The sequence below is a fragment of the Vigna umbellata genome, chromosome 3 (genome assembly GCF_029865625.1).
Source record: "Vigna umbellata cultivar VRB3 chromosome 3, Vumbellata_1.0, whole genome shotgun sequence".
In the NCBI taxonomy this organism is placed as follows: domain Eukaryota; kingdom Viridiplantae; phylum Streptophyta; class Magnoliopsida; order Fabales; family Fabaceae; genus Vigna; species Vigna umbellata.
In genome coordinates, this window is record NC_142167.1 from 22,619,864 (window position 1) to 22,640,494 (window position 20,631).

Sequence of the window (20,631 nt, forward strand, 5' to 3'; positions counted from 1 at the left end):
CTTGTAAGCACTAGTCGGATGGTAGCCGACAAACACCATTGGCTCGCTTTTGCTTTCAAGTTTGGTTCTCTTATGATCTGCAGTATGAACAAATGCTAATGAACCAAAAACCTTTAAATGTTTTACCGATGGTGTCGATCCTGTCCAGACTGCCAGAGGAACCTTTCCTTCTATCCGTTTGGTTGGACACCTGTTGAGGAGATAGACAGCTGTCGTCACGGCTTCAGCCCACAGGTTTTGTGGCAAGTTCTTCTCCTTAAGAAGACATCTGGCCATGTTCATTATAGTTCGGTTTCTTCTTTCTACAAGTGCGTTATGCTGAGGCGTGTATGGTGCTGTTACCTCATGTGTTATGCCTTTCTCTTGACAGAAAGCTTCAAACGCATGTGAGGTGAACTCTCCTCCGCCATCAGTTCGTAAAATCTTCAAGACCTTGCCACTTTCTCTTTCCACATTAGCCACGTATTTCTTGAAGACATCAAGTGCCTCACCTTTTGTTTTAATCACAAACACCCAACACATCCTGCTAAATTCATCAACAAAGACGATAAAATATCTATTTCCAGCCAATGACAACGTGTCCAGTGGTCCACAAATATCAGCATGTACCACGTTCAAGCATTCCTTTGATCTTGTCTCAACTTGTGTCTGGAACATTTTTGTTGGTTGTTTGCCTGTCAAACAAGATTTGCAAGCATCAATAGGTAAAGAAATATGTGACATACCTGACACCATGGATTTTTCTTTGAGTTTCTGCAAATCTCTGAAGTTTAAGTGACCAAAGCGCAAGTGCCATGTCCAACTCTCGTCATTCTTCAAAACAGATAGGCATTGTGTACTTTCTTCTGCATCAAAACGCACTTGAAACGTTCTATTCTTTGAAAGATTACTGGTTAATACTAATCTTCCCTTTTTATCATATAGTTTCACCTGATTCTGATTACCCATGACCATTGTGAATCCCTTTTCGACTAATTGTCCTAAACTAAGGAGATTACATTTCATTTCAGGTATGTACAACACGCTGGAAATCACTGCCTGTGAGCCACTTCTTTTGTTGATAACCACGTCTCCCGTGCCTTCAACCCTCAAAGTACTGTCATCAGCAAATTTTACTTTGTTTTTCTTTGTGTCATCGAAGTTAACAAGCCATCCTTTATTGCATGTCATGTGATTCGAGCAACCCGAGTCAAGATACCATGTGTTATTCACCGGTTTCTCACATTCCATGGTTGTCATCACCATCAATGTTAGTGTCTCTTCATCCGATTCTTCCTGTACAATAAGAGCTTCTTTCTCTTTGCCTTGAGATTTCTTTTGACTCGCCTTTTCTGGGAAGCATTCAGATGCAAAGTGTCCATATCTATGACAGTTGAAACACTCAATATTCCTTTTGTCTTTCTTCTTTGACCCTTTCTTGAAATTTTTCTTTCTTGTTGAACCAGTTTTATCATCTGGTTCTTCTGTATCTGCACCACTGCCATCTTCTGTATCAGCATCACTACCATCTTTCCTCCACTTTCCTTTTCTCAGTTTTTCTTCTCGTTTCTTAGGCTTCTTTTTCTCCTCGCTTTTAATATGCTTGACCTTGAGAGCATGATTATCGCGTCTTACAGAGTTTCTGTCTAGTATTTTCATCTCACGTGCCTCCAATGAGCTCTGAAGCTCCTCTATCTTGAGTTTTTCAACATCTTTAGATTCTTCGATGGCCACAACAATGTAATCAAACGACGGCGGTAATGATCTCATTATTTTCTCAATGATCATCGTATCTGAGACAGCTTCACCACATGCTTTCATCTGATTTGTAATTGTTAATATCTGGCAGAAGAAATCACTCACCCTTTCACCTTCTTCCATAACCAAATGCTCATACTGTCGCCTCAAGGTTTGAAGTCTTACCTTCTTGACTTTTCCACCTCCAGCGTAGCATCGTACCAGAATACTCCATGCTTCCTTAGATGTAGTTGCGTTCTGAATTTTTCAAAATGAGCATCATCCACGCACTGGTGAATGAGCAACAACGCCTTGTCATCCTTCATCTTTAATTCTTTTTTCTGTTCCTCTTTGCCAGAAAGATCTGCTTCTGATCCTTCAACAACATCACTGACTCCTTGTACCCGAAACATCACATGCATCTGGGTGCTCCAGCGATTCCAATTCTTGTCTGAAAGAACCGGAAATTGTATCGAGGATACATCAGCCATTTCTGCCAACTTCTTGATCAAGAACAATCTTCTTGTCTTTCGTTAAGATGCTACAACCACCCTTCTCAACCACAATAGGTTCTCTTGTGATGAGCAAACACACATGCACCAGGTTCTATAACCCTGGCTCTGGATACCACTATTGGAACCAACGAAAGCTATTGCAGAGAAGACTAATATCACAGAAGTATATCAGAAAAATAAACTCTCATTAAAAGAATGAATGGGGTACATTGTTTATATATACACCTGAAGAAATAACAGAAAACAGAATTTGAATTACACGGCAGCCATTAAAAACCAAGTTCAAACACGATGCTCCTGTTTGTGTGTGCCTGCAAAGTGCAATAAAAGTTTGAAAGCACCGAAACCAGATCCAAACACAATGAGATATAAACTCCTCTGCCCATCATGCTTCCCCGATTTAATAACTAAATCAATCCTGTTTTTCTTGTATTTTTTTAACACATAACTTTTGTCTTAATAATTTTTTATAACATTTATAAAGTAAAAAAGAAAAACAGTTTTTATGAATTAAAATTAAAAAAATTGTTTCCTCTTTCACCTTTAAAAATCTTATAGCAATATGGAGCACATACAAGCACGTACATACTACATAAAAAATATTATACTTTTTAGCCAAATAATCAAATTAATGGTAATTACTTAAAATATATAACTAATGATTATATTGTATTAAAATGGTTACTGTTGTTAATTTCTCAATTTAGTGTTTATATCTAGCATACACAAATTGTCTATAGTACCATAAAACATTTTTTTTATTAGTCTTTTTGTCAACAAATCCACTTTTTTTTATTATAAAAGGAAATTGTATAATCCTTGTTATTTATTATATGAAATCTATGTATAAATTTAGTATACTCAATTTGTTTATGGTATCATACAATATTTTTTATTAGTTTTTGTGAATAAGTTTTTTAATTAACATTTTTTATAAAATATAACGGTATAATCTTTCATTTATTTAAAAAAAATAGGATTGATAAGTATCATCATAAATAAATTACTATATTATTTGAGTGAACTAAAATAAAAATTATACGAAATTATATATATATATATATATATATATATATATATTAATTGATAAATATTTTTGTTATAGAAATTAATTTAAAATAAAATATAATTAATTTGAATTATGTTAAAATAAAATGTGAGTTATTATTTAAAATAAACAATAATAATTGATGAAATTATATTTAAATAAAATGTGATTAGTAAATCATATGTTATGTTGAAATAAATTGTAAACAATTAATATAAATTAAATTAAATTAAATTTTAACTTTAATCGATAATCACTTGTAAATATTAATATAAATTTTAAACTTTAAACCCTAAATATTAACCTCTTATCCTTTACTAAGTATAAGTGACATAGTTTACATTTTCTAAAACACGCATAAATACTGGAATTTGTTAGAACAAATTAGTTTCATGTTTTATGTTAACTCAAACGTAAACACAAACACTTGAATGTTTCATTAATAAACATGTTTCAATTATAAACATGTTTCAACTATAGACAATCAAACCATGACACGAACATGCATAATATATGCTTTCGATATTTGTTCATGATTTTTGAATGAGATAACTTGGATCATATAGAAACTATTACATTGTCAAACCAAAAATGTATTTTACCAAACATAGTAACAAAGCAATCATGAATTTTCACTCAAATTAAATCCATGCCTGTTTCAAACAAAATTGCAAAGTCATAAATGATACATGATGAAAAGCTAGCACTTATTTTTTCTATGGTGTCATACATGTGCACAGTAAAATAAAACAAGGCTAAAAACATCACATTATATTTATTCAATTAGTTTTCTTCGTGTTTCCAATTACAAGTTGATGAGAGACTTAAACTATCATTTTACTTTTTCATCGTCTCAAATGTAGAAAAAAACAACATACATTCTCATTTAAGTACACACTTGGAAAGAAACGTACCAAAAAAAATTAAACAATAAAATAAGGATTGAAATACAACTAAAAAATCCTTACAACCTAAAAAAACCTACCACACTATTAAAGATTATAATTTAAATACAACTTATTTACAAAATAAATCAAAATGGATTAAATTAGAGGTGAAATCAATTATAAACATATTTTAACTTGTTTTTTATTATTAAAATACAAGTGTTTCGATTTTGTTTGTCTGGTCTCTAAATATATTTATCAAAAGTAATTTCACAATATGCCAATCTACCATAAATAACATCAGTGGCACTTTACTTAGAAAAAAAAAATCCAACATTCACTTATTTATCAATAATAACATAGGTTAAAATAATATAACCAACAAGGTTATATTTCCTTTTATTTGATTTACAAGGAAAATGTTGTTTAAATTGCATTGTATTGTATGTATAAAGAAAATATTGGTTAAAGACAATCTTCTAAATTAGATCATCTAAAACTATGTAGTTTATATGATGACTTTTTTAACTTTCAAACTCTTTTAGAGTGGATATTATAGTGGACTCTTGGTAACAAGTCCATGTATACATCTTCCTCTATATGTCTTTATTGAAAAATGTACTAATAACATGGAGTCATTCCAAAAATCAATTTTATTTATTGTCTTAGACAAAAAAAAAATGAAAAATGAATTTAAGTTTTATAATTAGTGAAAAACTTTATTGGTAAACATATCATTATTCATATATCATTTAACAACTAGTCTTACTTTAAATATTTGATTTATTTGTTTGTACAATTATATATATATATATATATATATATATATATATATATATATATATATATATATATATATATATATATATATATATTTTGTCAACTATGTGTTTCACTACAAATATTCATGCTCGAGTGTGTTGTTCCTTTATATAGTGAAACATATTTATAAATAATATTTCTTTAAAAAGATTTCATTTTATCGTTCATTATTTCTATCATTTGAATCCATTAATACATTATGTATATTATATAAGAATTCGTATATTATTTCTAATAACTTTTGCAATGGTATAATTAGTAATACGAGTTTATTTTTAGTCTTGAATAATTTGATATTGTTTATTCAAAATTTCCTTATCAAATTATTACTAATACTTAATAGTTATGTATATATAAAAACATGTATTTTGTATATTTAGTTAACTTTTAAAATATGGATAAACTATTTTCGATATAAATATTGAGAGAAACGAGTCTATTTATATAAAGTTAGTTTTACAATAAAAGTATAAATTATCCTATAAAATGTTTTAACTTTTCAAATCTTAAAACAACAAGAAACCATATTGTTAGTAAATTTCAAAAGTTTGATTATATTTAATATTCTTCAATTTTTTTGAAAAAGCTATAAAAGAAACTAAGTAGAGTGAAAATTCTTCTACAACTGAGTAATAAATTAACAAAATTCCACTTACATTCTCTTTTTCTCTTATTTGATACCATTAAAAACATTATTCTCAATCTCTCATTGTTCTACCTCTTTCACAATGTCAACTTCAATTCATTCTCAATTCTTTATAATTTTAATAATCAGAGGATAAAACCAACATAATCACACAAATTTTAGAATTTGAAAATCCAGTAAGTTTCTTACTTTTTTTCTAAGAATTTACACACTTGTTTGAGTTATTGTGAGAAATGAATTTTCATTATTTCTAAAAAACAATTCTGGTCATTTTTTTTACAAATTTTATATTAATTTTGTAACCAGTGGTGTATACTATATTTAATGTCTGGCTTCATCCAAATGATCATAAAGAGTTAAAAAAAATACCATGTTAACAAGTTTGTTTTTCTTTTTTACGTAGTTGTGATTATAATTGTTATAAAAACTTATTTTTCTTATGATGGTTAAAATTACGTTATAATATAATTGTAATTGATATAAAATTGTAATTACAATCATAAAAAATGTTTTTAAAATTATTTTATTTTCCTTACGATAAATATTTCATTTTATATAAATAAGTTTGTTATATTATCAGAATTACAATTTATTACATTATCTTAACTAATTTTTAGGTAATAAGCTTTTATTTTTTATTTTTTTAAAATACTATAATTGATATACAATTGTAATTACAATCACCATAGGAAATGTTTTTAGAATTATTTTATTTTCCTTACATTAAATATTTCATTTTATATAAATAAGTTTATTAGAGTGTCAGAATTACAATTTATTACATAATATTAACTAATTTTTAGGTAATACGCGTTTAACTTTTATTTTTTAAATATGAATAGCATTTGAATATTTAGTATGTTAATAATTATTGTAGTGAGTCTAAAGAGTTCAACAAAATATTATTTAGCTTTGTAAATATTCAACCTTGGGAAAAATAACATAAAAGCATCTCAGTTATTTCCTACTAGAATGTGGTGTCAAGCGACAAAATTGAATAATATTTAACAAATTTAAGCAATATTGAATTTGCTTGTTTTGGCTATCTTAATTTACATATATAGTCCAATAAAATATTGCATATCCTAGTTTGATTCTTTAATTAAATGAATAAAACTATGTACAATATTAATAAAATAAATTCCTTTTCAACCACCTTTTTAGTATATATAAATTCTTCCAATTTTATTTTTTAAGTAATTATTTTTTAAATTGAAAAGGATAACAAAGTAAATATAATCTATATGCATAAAATTATAAAGATTATTTATTTTTATAATTACTTTTTATAAAACTCTTTTTACAATTTAATTATAAATTTTTATTTTATAAAACTATGGAATTAGTGAAATGGTTGGTACATTGTAATAAAAATTGAGTTAACAACATTGAAAAAATCCAATTTTAAATCATCCAAGTTAACAAGCTGTTATTTGACGTATAATAAAAAAATTGCAGACATGACTGAAAGTAGTTAAGGAATAATTCGATGCCTTTTTATTTACTCAAAACAGATTAGTACTTTCATGCGTATTTTTTAATTCCTTCAACTGCTTACATTATCTAGTGTTTGACTTTGATATTTGATCCTACAATATTTTATAATAATAACTTTACAAGATTGCATGTGACTTGATAATATCATTAAACTTTTCTTGTGAACTAAAATATGCATTCACTTGGATAATATTCGTTAGAATTTACATATACAGAAATTGTTTATGTAATTCTGGTTCACTAATATAAAACTGGATAACCAAGTCACAGAGAACAGTCATATGAAGATGTAGTGAAGTATTTGGAGTTTCTAAGCAATTCACACAGAGCTCAATAACACTGTGCTGCCTTCTCCTGAAGCTTCTTAATAATGGTCACAGGCTCACCATAAAACCCCATTAGCTGCTGCCACTTGTAGCACTCCTGACCCTTTTTCTCTAACTCTATTACACCCATCTTTTTTTAAAAAACATTTAAAATTCCTCAAATTTCTAACTCTACCATCTCTCATTTATAATCTTTGTTCTCTACTCTCATATTCTTTTCCAAAGTCTGTGAGGTGGCTACATATAGTGTATGTTTTCCCATTTTTTCATTAATAATTTTAAGAAAAAAGTAAATAAAAAGAACATAATTTTTTTTTCGTAAGTTAAAATTAATTAGAATAAATTATCTCTCTTTTATTCTTTCTAAATTCCATTTTTAACTTAGTTATACATTAATTTTAGAGTATAGAAAACACTTATTTAATTTTCTTTCTAAAAACCTTAATTAAATAAATCATTACTACCTAAATATTTCGCTTTCATGGTACAGACAGAGGAGAAATAACTTTAAGAAAATAGTGAAATTTGCTAAACTATTTTCTCTCTTATCTACCTCCCTGTCTCTTTTATTTTCTCCTCAACTGAACACAATTAAATTTTGCTTTATTCTCGTATATTTTCACTCTTACTACCTATTTCCATCCAACCTCGCAACCACGAGAGCTGCATCACCAGATGAATTTCAAGCATATTTTTCTTTTTGTGATGCAACATAAACATGTTTGCTTTGAGCATTAAACTTTTTTTCCGGTTTAGGACAACTACTGGATTCTTCAAGATAATGTGTATCCTAAGTACAAAATATAGAAATAGTTAATAAAAAAATCAACCAATAATGGTGGTTGTATAGTCCAACAGAGAATTCACACCATAAAAAGTTACTAATAGACGCATCTATACTCTACCTTAACTCCCAAAGTAGGGCAAAAGTAGTCAAAGAGATGAAGGTTGCAATGCTTACTTATACACCAAAGGAACCACGGTAGCTCCTCGTCATATTGTTGGGCGGGCGGCCTAGACCATGTCGTGGCTACTGGGCCCTTTACCTAGGTGTTATTGTAGATCTCTGTTAAATCTTATACGGATTATATCAATGCTTTAAAAATCGGCCCAGTTATTGAACCAGACAAGATAACTGCAGATGGAAATCTGCGAGGGCTTCAGACAAGTGCTGAAGACAAGGGCTGCACTAGATTGCCAACAGAGGATTAGACCCCTTCCTTGACATGATTCAAAACATGCTTTTTATATGAATAATTTATATTTCCAGGAACAGATATTTCCCAAACATGCTTAGCAACTCATGACTGTATCTGCCTTCCACTTACTCTTACGACTAGGTTATCCGTATCTTCTGATTTTATTTTTTACTTTGAAGATTACGACTAGTCTTTTTATTTGAGATATCTTTTTTTTTTTACGTTGTACCTACCATCAGACGCATACACACTCACAACTTCAACTTTTTATTGGTCATCTCACTAAAACACTACTCTGTTATAACCTAACCTGACAGATAGGCCGAATTATCTTGCACACAACAAACATATTTACATAAGAGGGGAGATTGCTGAGAAGTTTATGACCTAATTACGAAAAAAAAAATAATAAAGACGAAAATTAAGGTAACTGTTTCTTCATGATAATTTAAAGTACACACTCTGGAATTGTCATGATGATTATGAATTAATTTTGGTTCTGGTAGAATGTATTAATTACCCAATAATTATATTTTTCTCATTTTTTCATAAAATTTTTATTTGATCATTGGCCTCCCAAAGTAAAAGAAAAAGAAAATACTTGACTTTCAATGACCTTGACTATATTGCTGAATGAAGTCAAAAACTATGTAATCCAACATATGGGTTAGCTTCAAAGAAGTGAGGAAAACCATGACTTTCTCTCTACAACTATTTCCCAAAGGCAACTCATTGAAACCACTAGTGTATTTCTACAACGTCCGAGTTTTTTACCGATTGTTTCAACCCCATTTAGACGTCAGCAGTTCTCTAAAGTCACAATCCTTAACAGCTTCAACTTATTCGTTAATTACTATCGTTCAACTTCTTTTCAAAGTATTTAATTCCCGATTAACCTTTTTGTTCCCATTACAATCAACTAGGTTTTCCTGCAGTCTGTCTCTATTGAGGAGGTATATGCAACCAGCAAAGGGAGGCATTATCATTACTGTAATCAGCAAATTGACAGAATTATATGACATCTTATTAAGAGGCCAACCCAAGAAGAGCTCTCTTATTTATGGGGGGTAGGGATGGAGATATTGCTTCTCCTAAATAGAGTTCAAGTCACCTAATGTGCCCACCGGGCCACTATTGTAGCAAGACTCACCCTCTCAAGTTTGTGCAAAATAACACGGGTTGTTCGTCCTAGATCATAAAATCTGTATCATTATGAAAATTAAAATAACTAGGGAATATTTTACCAGAGAAGGAAAAAAAAAAATAACAAGAGATATTATTCATTCAATAGATACCTTAAAACAGTCAGCCTAAGGGGCATGCTGTTTTGGGGTTAAGAAGGAATGTGTTAACATAAATTATTAAGATCTGAAATCACGAACCTGAGAATAACACAATGACAGGGTAGAGATTGAAGCCCAGAATCGCCCATCGAGAAGTCTATCTCACCGCTTCAATGAGCGCTCCCAACATTGTGTGATAGAAAGATGGTATAATCTTTAACTAGGTAGAAGCGGTTCTAGGAAATGATAAAAAAATCCAACAACCTCTAAATTAGAAGAATTTTAAATTATTGTCACCATTACCACTACATACTATCTAAATCCAATAAATAGACTGCAGGTTAGTCAATAAAGCCAATGTACCATAGTGGAATATTCTTGGATATTTACGAACGAAATTAATACATCCTTTCCATCTGTCACAAAAGGTTACCCTAAACCTAACGTAATCCTAGTCTCCGATCTCTAGGTCTCAATTAGAAATGGAATTAGAAGTTGAAGCTACATTATTATACTATGTTTCATATTTTAAACTATTTTCCCTTTAAACTGTCTACCACATACTTTGTTAATAATCTTTGCATGCATGATCCCAGGTCCAAATATATGGTAGGCGGTCAAGAGCCAACATAAACGTTGAATGTGCGTCACACGGATCAATAATACAAAGGTTATTAGTCATTTTTTAAGTAAAACATGTATAAAACAACTTTTGTACACCAATTTTACCAGTTTTACCATTATTTACGTATAGGACGCCATGATATGCCAGTCATAATCTCATTATGCCTACTATCCTCTCAAAACAAAATTACAACTCCCAAGTAATGAAGATTAACCAAGAAACAGAGACACTGAAGCACTACAAGGAGTTGGTGTACCAATGACAAGGTTATGTGCTAATAAATCAAAAACCTTAAACCAAATGATGACATCCTCATTGCAAGGATGAACTGCAAAATTGTATTGAGTGATAAAGAACATATAGCTCATAAACACAGTGCTAAAAAATGTGAGGTAATGCTAAAACTATGGTACACATCCTTTTCTACTTCATCCATTAATTAAAATGAAATGTTGCTTCATATACAGAAGTCAGACGGGGGCAAGTTTTAAAATGAATTGTCAGACAGATTTCCTTTGATCATTTACCCTACATTGACAGTTGACTGAAAACAAAGCCAACGAGCTCTTGTACATCAGATGAAACTACAATGTACTAGTTACCACAATCTAACAGAACAAACAGCATCATCCCACCTAGTACAAAAGAATCTTAGTATATGTCTGGATACTGATGAAAATATTGGTCAAAGTAATTCTCCCAGCATTCCTATATTGGGAAAGTTCAAGTGAAGAGCTGACATTACCCCACCCAAAATTTACAATTATGTTGGAACTAAAGAATAAAACTATACATTACATACTTTTGTTATAAGAAATCCAGAACCTAACCAAGGTCAAGGAAGTGAAAGGTGAAAGTCATCAGATCCTCAAATGTTTTGAGGTAAGAGGTACCAAAAAGGCTCTCCTGATTTGGGGAAAAAAGAAGGAAAGTATAGAGAAATGAAATTACTACAGGAAAAAACAAAATTAACGTGATTAATTACTTAATTTTTTTTACATAAAATGTTAAATTTTAAGATGGAGTTTTGCAAAAGGTCACAAGTACATTCAGTTCAGCAATCAGAAAAGGATGTGGCAACCCAAAAAGCGGCAGCAAGGTAATGAATATATTTTCATAATTAATTTTCTAAGTGTTTTATGATGCACTACCTCTTTTGTCTACAGCTTATTTCTTTATCAGTTATTTTCTATTTTAATTAACATAGTTGTATTCTTTCTTTTTTAAAGACAACGTTCTTATCATTCTCACTAAGTTTAATCTCTCTCCATAACATTTTGACCATTTCCCAATGAACTCATTGGATTCTTTCCTCAAACAAAATGACTTCCTTAATCAAGATCTACGGCTAAGGATGTTGATACGTTTTAAACTTAAATTATATAGGTATGGGAGTAACTAATGCTGATTTCACTTGAATTATTTAGAAGAGTAATTTCATGTTGTTTACATTATTTCTATTTTTTCTAACTGCAAAAATAGGAGGGCCTGAGCAATCTTTCATTTCATGCCACACCCAAACAGGCCAGGTCAGTTGCAATCTGGGTTTTTTGCTCCACAGTAAAAATCGGAATCACAAAAAGCAGCAGAACTCCTGAACATTTCAAGTTATGGCCAAGATTCAACAACTCCAGGCATCTGGTCACCAGAACCACACTAGGCTAGAAGTTTGCTAGGGCAGCAAAGTCAAAAAGAATAAGAAGGAAGCAGAACCACACTCTGCCACCTTCGTTTAGCACCATGAGTGCATGCACCTTATACATCATCGAACCCAATGCGTAATACTTATGACACTAGGACTGTGTATGTGGAGAAAATATAGTTTTGTAACCAAGGATCTTTACCTATTTTTCTAAATATAAAAACTAAATGGAATTCGGCTTCTAAAATATAAATTCCATAAAGTATAAATGGCAGGGGTTAGTTTGATATTTGATCCCTTTTTAAGCTGCATAGCAAACAATTAGCTTCCTTAAGATATGCTTAAAAGCTTGTATAATGGAAATTTGAGTGCTAATTAAGGGATAAAAAACAGAAAGACCAAACTGGGCTAGGATATTCAACTACCATTAATCCGCAGAAGTCAATAGGAGGTTTCTATGATGAGACCAAAAAGGGCTACTGTTAGTGTGCTATAGTGCTGTAGAGCTATGGTAGCAGTTGGCAGCTATAGAGCATCTCTTACAAGACATTTTCAAGGTTCTAGAAGTCAAGGCTCAATCACAGGCAATTTGCATGCTATACTGCCTGATGCTTGTTATCTTGAAAAACCACATTCCCCCTGCCGCCGCACAATTCAGCAGAAACAATGTCAGCAAGGAGCCAAACACACAGCCCTCACTGTTTCTCTTCTCTTGTACCCACCTTGACTGGTGACAATGACCACCTCTCCGGCCATTTTCTGGCAACTGCAACATTGCAGCCATCTCTCTTCTCAGACCATTTTCAGTCTTTACTGTTTCCTTCACTTTTGTCATATTTTACCCATATGCTTTGCCTAGGGCATCCTACTTTTTATTGAAAATTATGAATAGATCAAATTTTGAAATTTTTTTAGCATTACATATTTAAATATGTATATAGCAGAGATGGATAATATATCTGTATCGAAAAATAAAATAGCGCCCATCCTACTATAGCGACTTTGGGGTCAGTCACTATCTAGGATTAGTAACTATAGTCAAAAGATTGCAATCCGGAGAAATTGTAATTATCAATAACATGTAAACAACATAAACAACATGAAATGATAGAAAATGCTAACAAAGCACCAAGGTTGAGAGCTATTCCAGTTATGTAATTATCGATTTCAAATTCAAAAGCCAACAAACTTAACTGCCACAGTACTCCAGTTCTGTAAAACATTCCCATAACCATGAAGGCAGCAACCTGAAATAACACGAGTATCATAAATAACCTTTAACATAGGAAAGGACGTTAAATGATAAACATTGATAGATGCAATAATACCATAGTAACATCTTTTGATGCATTGTAGAATATCAAAGTACAGCAAACTGCGAATACTCAATGCTTATTTCCACGACCCTCAAAACCAGTATTGTGTGCCTTGTTTCCGTCATCAACTGTGGGTTGTTCACTGGGTATTCTACAAAAACAAAAGAAACTTGCATCATAAAATAATAGAGGGTTTATCTTCCATATGGAAGTTAATATTTTTCTAGATGTATGCAACAGCATTAATAACAAACCAAAGAATAGCCTACAACTTCTGTTTCTTCGCATTTTGCTTGATTGTCTTAACCATATCCATAGCCATCTTCTGGTGCTCCTTTGTTTGTGAATGCAAGTCCAGACCTTCTACTGTTTCACAGTCAACTTTACATATCCGGCACCACCCCATGGAAGTCTTCCTTCTCCTCAAATTATCAAACGACCTGATATCTCCCTGAAAAGAAAAGACAACAGTAACATAAATAAAACAAAATATTAAAAAATGAACAATCTATTGAATATTGAAGCCAATTCCCCCCAAAACTTTCCATTCTACCTACTCAACTTCATTTTTTAACACTTGCATGGTAATAATTATAAATACAAAAATGAATATAAGTAATCAAAACTTAACTGTTAAAAATCCAGCATCATTAGGAAATCCAGGAAGAGAAAAGCTGCTCCTGAACCCAGGCTCACCAAGTTGTGGATGACCTGACCGGTTGCCTTTAGCAAAAGATTCAAAACTACGAAAACTGCCATGTTCAACTGCTCTCATATGACCAGGATGGGCACCAAAACCAACAGGCTCCCCAAGCTGCAAATGTCTAGGGAAATTATGAGGACCCAAAGGATCACCCCTTCGAAAATGGCCAGCAAACTCATCTTGACCAATGAAATCACCACTCCTTGGATGTTCACCCATTCGGAAATTACCAAAACCATCAAATTCATCTCTACGCAAATGGCTAGGCAAATGAGGAAAACGACTATCACGGAACTCACCACCAAAATGACGAGAAACTCTGCCATCAAAATCATCTATTCCCGACTTACCAACAAGACTACCAGAGTGTGCCCCCAATCTCCGGGAAGACATCTCAGCATATTCACCAACAGGACTTCTAGGAGTCATACCATCCATATGATGTCTCCCATATCCGGGACCTGGTCCAAGATAACCAGGATGAAGCGTAGAACCTGATTTCTTAATGACATCATCATGAATACCAACTGATCTCTTTCCAGATTCATGTGCACTTAGTGGGTAATTCCCAAATTTAGAAATTGACTCAGCATCCAAAGGCAGCCTAGAGAATTTCTTAAGATCGTCATCATACTCTCTTTTGTCAATATTTTGTTGATTTGAAACAAGGAAAGGTTTGAACCTATCATCATGCAAACCAAAACCTTCAGGACCATGTGGTGGTATGTTTGCTGCCATTCGACCATGCATATCTCCAGGAAGTGGTGCACCAAATTGAGGCCCTCCAAGACGAGACAAATTGGAAGTTCCAGCACGGAAAGGAGGCTCATGGACCTGGTTAAATGGTTGCGGAGGTCCAAGAGACTGAGGTTGAAAGCTCCTTCCAGGGGTAATGTCAGAATCTTGTGGTTGCTTAAACATGGTTGGTGGAAAACTCTCTGCTAAGGGCTGTCCTGTGTGGGGATCATGGGCAGATCCATGATTCCTGACAAGGGCTGAAGAGTGCAATGAAGAGAGTGGCTGGTTTGGAATTGTTGGGTGTGGCAATTGCGAACCTAACATTGCAGAAGATCTCTGCTGGACGGAAGGCCCATAATTAGTCATTGGTTGTTGATGCTTACTCTGGTCTGTGAAAGCGGCAGAGTGAGACAGCTGAGCAAAACCACCATTGCTTTGAGTGTTAGATGCTGCAGAATTGTCATCATTTTGTAATTTATCAGTTTCTGACTCGGGTAGTTTTGTCTCTGTCTTTGGTGGATGTCCTTCTTGAAACTCATTGCCTTGGACAGAATGTTCATTAGTGTCATTTGGAACCCCGTGCATTGCACCACCAGATTTAGTACTAACTGAAGGCTTCCAAGTGCTTTCAGCAGCTGCCCCCATCCCAAGATTCTTATTCACAGAATCACCATTTTCTACTGCATTGGCATTTGGGACTGAAGTCTTAATAGAGTGTGGATCTTCATTATTTAGGATGTTCCCAACCTCTGCTGGTTTCAAATTTGCTTCGAATTTTTCAGATTTCAATTCATTTGTTGATCCAGACACCGAGTCCAAATCTTTAAAACTTTTACCCAGTTTACCAGCGGCAGAGTCAATTTGTTGTTCAACAACATCACCATGTCTTTCAATTGTTTCTGGTGCCCTAGACTGCAACTCAGAAGGCAACTGTACTTGATTATTGGTACCAGCCAACAATTTCTGATTTTCAAGCAAGTAGCCAGCACCATTTTGCCCATGTCTAACTGGAATAGTATTGGAAGATTGAGCAAATGGCTGTAGATGTCCCGCATGGTTAGGCACTAAAGGCCTTCCTCCAGCATTTTGAGATTGATTCTGCTGAATGTTATTTGATGGTGCAATATTACCCTGTGGCTGTGGATACACATGTTTGGCAAATGAATGTGCTGGACCGGGTGGCCGTAAATGTGATGGCATAGGCATTTGGTGCTGTGCAAATGCTTGCTGTTGAGGTATCTGTTGAACCGGTTGCAGAGTAGGACGTTGGTTAATTTGTCCGGGTTGTTGATTGTGGGAATATACAGGCTGTTGTTGCAAAGGAGGGGTAGTTTGGCCCTGAACAGATGATTGCTGATTAGGAAACATGGCATGAGATTGATTAGGACGCATGGTTGGAATTTGTGGAGGAAACTGATTTTGCATCTGAACAGGGTGTTGAGCATGGGGTTGGGGCCCACTTTGAGGATGCCCGTGCATAGGATGTTGAGGAACTCCTGGTTGCATATTTGGGTGAGGCAGAGGTTGCGGATAAGAGTGATGTCCCGTCACTGAAGGTGTTGCTGCATTTTGCACTTGAGGCTGGACATTCGGTGTCACAGGATGAGGAGGAGGCATTGGGAGCTGAGAGGGATGTTGAACTGGAGCATTAGGTTGCAGCTGTGCGTGAACTTGAGATTGAGGAACAGGATACTTCTGAATTGGTTGCTGAATTTGAGGTTGTGAATGTTGCATTTGAGGAAGAGGCTGCTGATATGGAGGAATTTGCATAGGCTGTTGAGGTTGAGGTTGGACAGAATGAAGCTGAACTTGTGGGTATGGATAGGGCTGAGTCTGAGATTGAGGGAGGGAATGACCAGGAGCATGACTCGTCTGTCCATGTGGCTGCACAGCAGGTTGAAGTTGCTGAGGTTGTTGCTGAACTTGCATCTGATTCTGAGATGGTGGGACAACCGGAGCCTGAATATGTGAAAGTGGTTGAGATTGAGCCTGAGGTTGTTGTTGGAGTTGAGGCTGCTGTGATTGGTGTTGGGCCTGTGGCTGGGGCTGAGGCTGAAGCTGGGCCTGGGGCTGTGATTGTGACTGAGGTTGGGGTTGACTATAGGCCTGCTGGTACTGTGGAACCATGGACTGTTGATAGGGATAGTAATGTTGATACTGCTGTTGGTATGGATCTTGTCCAGGGTATTGTTGGTAGTATTGTTGATACTGTTGCTGCTGATACCACTGCTCTGCCGTTGGCTGCCCAGCAGTTTGAACTAAAGCTTGTGTTTGGGGTGTAAGATTGGGTTGCTGACTAGAAACCTGCCCAGGCGTGGTAGTTGAAACAGCAGCTTGTGCAGTAGTTGCTGCAACGGGAGCAGCATTCTGGTTCTGATCAGTAGAAGCAACGACACTAGTAGTTGAAGGATCCTGGGTAGTGGTCACCTGTTGTGCCTGACCTTGCACACCCTGCCAATCAACAAACATAAGCAACATACTGCCAAAAATAAACGGCAGAAATAATTGTTATAGTGTAATTAAATGGAACGTACAGGGCAATTTTGTGCATGTTCTTGTACTTGGCGATGCACTATTTGGATCCCACACCTATTGCAAACTACGGGGGAATTGCCAAAAGCACATCCAGAACAATGGGATGTGCACTCAGACAAAGTTCCCTGCCATGTGCATCCACTCCTATGGTAAAGGCAGTGAACCGTGATTTTTCCAATAGTTTCAGCAAGTGTTTTATTTGACTCTGTCAGAGGCTGCAATTAAGACAAACAAATACACATTCATACATGCACAGGAAAAAATTTATTGCACTTGAGCACTTTGGAATGAATAGGAAAAGAACCTTGGAATCTGCCTCAGTGACCAAGTAACCATCATATGGGCAAGCCTTTGTGGTGCTCACAACGTATGTCAAACATGGCTTGCAGTATAAATGAGTACATTGTGACTGCAAAGCCTCATTTGGAAATACAAGCAGCCGACACACAGGACAGAAGTACTCTCCGGCAAGAGATTGAATGTTCACTATGCACTCGTTATCAAATCCCATGCTAACCTATATTCACGGCTTCAGCTCTAGGCCCGCATAAAACCTAAACACAGTTATAGAGTTTTTTAATACTTCCAACTTAAGAAGTATGAATACAACACAAGACAAGAATGCAATATGACATAAAAATGGAGATATGACCTTAAACAGGGGGACTATACACAGTTATAATACAAAGTTCATAAAGCTAGTTAAAAATAATATAAAATATAACTTCTAAATCATAAAACTATAATTCGTGTCATGAAATGGCAAAATGCATGAATCTATTATAATGTTTAAATCTGTATAGCTATAAAAGTTCAAAAAGATATAGTAAACAACGATAAAATTACAGTTAAAAAAAATTCCAAGTGTCCGCTAGTGCAATGTTCAACACGGATATGTGGCAGATTACTGCACAACACTTCCACCACAATCTTCAAATTTTTCAAACAATACACAGAATGAAATGTGGCCGATAGTGGGTTACCAGATATAAAAAAAGGGCGTTATTATCACTGTTAAACATCACAAATGAAGAAAAAAACGGTTAGACATTTAGATAAACACGTAAAAGGATAAGCAAAGGGAATTGGCACAATGCATTAGCATGTCAACAAAAACAGGAAACTAATCCAATATGTGATGAATCTACCGAATTATCAAGAACGCAAACATGATTGTTAAGCATATAATACAGATTCCGGCGCAGGGGGGGAGGTCATGGAGATTCTGCTCTAAACTAGGAATTAAATTAAAAAAATAAAACCTAGAAGTCCTCGTTCGGTAAATATTCGGTACCCGAATTCTTGCTAGCAAGTCGGATTGGATTCGAAAATGAAAACCCCACGGAGCTGAAACCTGTAGCGGAAACCAAAAAATGCACAAAAACAGTTATAGGAGATCGTGCTATGTGATAGATGAAAGTGAAAACGGAAGAAGAATGAGTAACTTGAAAACGGAAGGGTCAGGTAGGTAAAGCACAGGGACAGAGATTGCGTGAGTTTCTTGGGAGAGAGATAGAGAGAGCGCGAGCGGTGCGAACGGAAGAAAGAAAGTATAATGCGTATGCGATTTGTATTTATAAGTGGAGGATGATGCGATTAAGGGTATGCTAGCACCAGTACCACCCCTAACTACGGCGTTGCCTCTTTTCAGTTCTCCTATGCTCTTTATTTTGTGGGTTTTTTCCCTCCTTTATATTTAGGTCTTGTTCGGTGAGACTGTATAAAATAATTTTATCACATTGTTAATCTAATATTTATTGGACAATTAAATGTTGTTTTTCAGATTGTCTTTAATTATTTATTGAAGTATTTTTTATTGAATTGAGTAATTGAGTTAAAAGTTAAAGAGAATACATTAAATCTTTTGTTTTTTTTTTCAACTTTTCAACATTTGAAATCACAGAATAAAATTAACTCACTCTTTGTACATTATACAACTTTTTCCTTAAATATTTGTTTCTTTATGACATTAAACATGTTTTTAAGCTTTGATATAAAATTATTATTCGTTTTTATCTAAGATTAATAGAGTTTGTTTATACGAGAGTTAAAGTTTTAGAAGCAGTAAAATTATAAGAAACAAGTATTATCGACGGTTAAAGTATGTTGAAAGTGTTAAAATTCATTGATAATGTTTTTTTTACAGATTATTGACGAACAAAAATTTATCAGTAAATATAATAAAAATTAGTCGTTAATTATTAATAGAAAAGTTCGTTGATAAATCTGTCAGTAAATTCGGTAATCTTGTTTACCTTTTTCCTCTTTCCCATTCTTCCTTTTCCCCTTATTTGTTGCAATCCACAAAAATGAACACGTTACAAACAAATGTCATACATATTCATACAATTTTGCGCACAAAATTTCATCATCCCACTTTTATTCATTATCTTGCTTTCCTTTGTTTCCCATTACAGCAATTTTATACAAATTCGCACAATTTTATAATATTCACAAAATTATAGTCAACCTAACAAATTACTTCACTACAAACATAAATAAAAAAAAGAGATAAAACATAAGAAAGATAATAAGGGGGTTTGTTTGGCTTTAAGTCCATCATTGTCTAGTAACAATGCACAATGATGACATTTTGTGGTACAACAACATTGGCTTGGACGCGCCCTTGCATGAAAGAGGAAGAATAAAGACAATATCCCTCTCTTCCATGGGTTAGAGAATAAGAAGATAAAGTGCAAGACCCTAAGCTCGACGACATAATTGGTGACATAAGGATTACAAACAGATTTATCGACAATTTTTTCTGTTGGTAAATGAAATATGTATTATCAATAGACATATCTGTCAGTAATTCAAATCTACTGACGAATTTCTTTTCATTGGTAAAATTTCACCGATAATTTCAAAAGTTTTTGTAGTTTTTCATCAAAGGTTTTTACACATTAAGCAAAGGAAAATAATTATACTACGTGTATGTTCTGGCTGAAATGATACAATATTGTTTATTGAGTAATTGTGTATATTTAATTGATATGTTACGCGGTTGAGTTTAACATTAGATTTTGTGTTGATTGTGTGTGAATGATTTTAGTAACAAATAAATTTATTTTCATAACGAGTGAATTTGCTTAATGTTTGGTTAATTGAGGTTTTATAAGCTTAGTATGAGTTA

At 33.6% G+C, this 20,631-nt stretch overlaps 1 protein-coding gene across 3 annotated transcripts; it reads right to left on the minus strand.

The window, feature by feature from the left end:
• Positions 1-13,166: 13,166 nt before the first annotated feature.
• On the minus strand, positions 13,167-19,167 carry LOC124828042 (uncharacterized). Of its 3 annotated transcripts, none has more exons than XM_047301254.2 (8): positions 18,944-19,167; positions 18,793-18,852; positions 17,803-18,052; positions 17,498-17,713; positions 14,154-17,414; positions 13,777-13,973; positions 13,535-13,673; positions 13,167-13,453 (listed from the first exon to the last, which is right to left on the minus strand). In XM_047301254.2, the coding sequence occupies exons 3-6, from the start codon at positions 18,007-18,009 to the stop codon at positions 13,788-13,790; spliced, it is 3,870 nt and encodes a 1,289-aa protein (XP_047157210.1). In that variant the 5' UTR covers positions 18,010-18,052; positions 18,793-18,852; positions 18,944-19,167; the 3' UTR covers positions 13,167-13,453; positions 13,535-13,673; positions 13,777-13,787. The 3 variants fall into 3 exon arrangements, with proteins under 3 accessions (XP_047157210.1, XP_047157209.1, XP_047157205.1); XM_047301253.2 differs by having other exon boundaries at positions 13,795-13,973; positions 18,944-19,166; XM_047301249.2 differs by having other exon boundaries at positions 13,792-13,973; positions 18,944-19,163.
• Positions 19,168-20,631: the final 1,464 nt, after the last annotated feature.

What these genes read in the sequence shown, in the direction of transcription:
- LOC124828042 (XM_047301249.2), bottom strand. Translation starts at nt 18,009, where the DNA reads ATGGGATTTGATAACGAGTGCATAGTGAACATTCAATCTCTTGCCGGA. An exon ending in TCACTGAGGCAGATTCCAAG is followed by an intron (nt 17,714 to 17,802) that starts GTTCTTTTCCTA and finishes TCTTAATTGCAG; the next exon opens with CCTCTGACAGAGTCAAATAA. An exon ending in AACATGCACAAAATTGCCCT is followed by an intron (nt 17,415 to 17,497) that starts GTACGTTCCATT and finishes GTTGATTGGCAG; the next exon opens with GGTGTGCAAGGTCAGGCACA.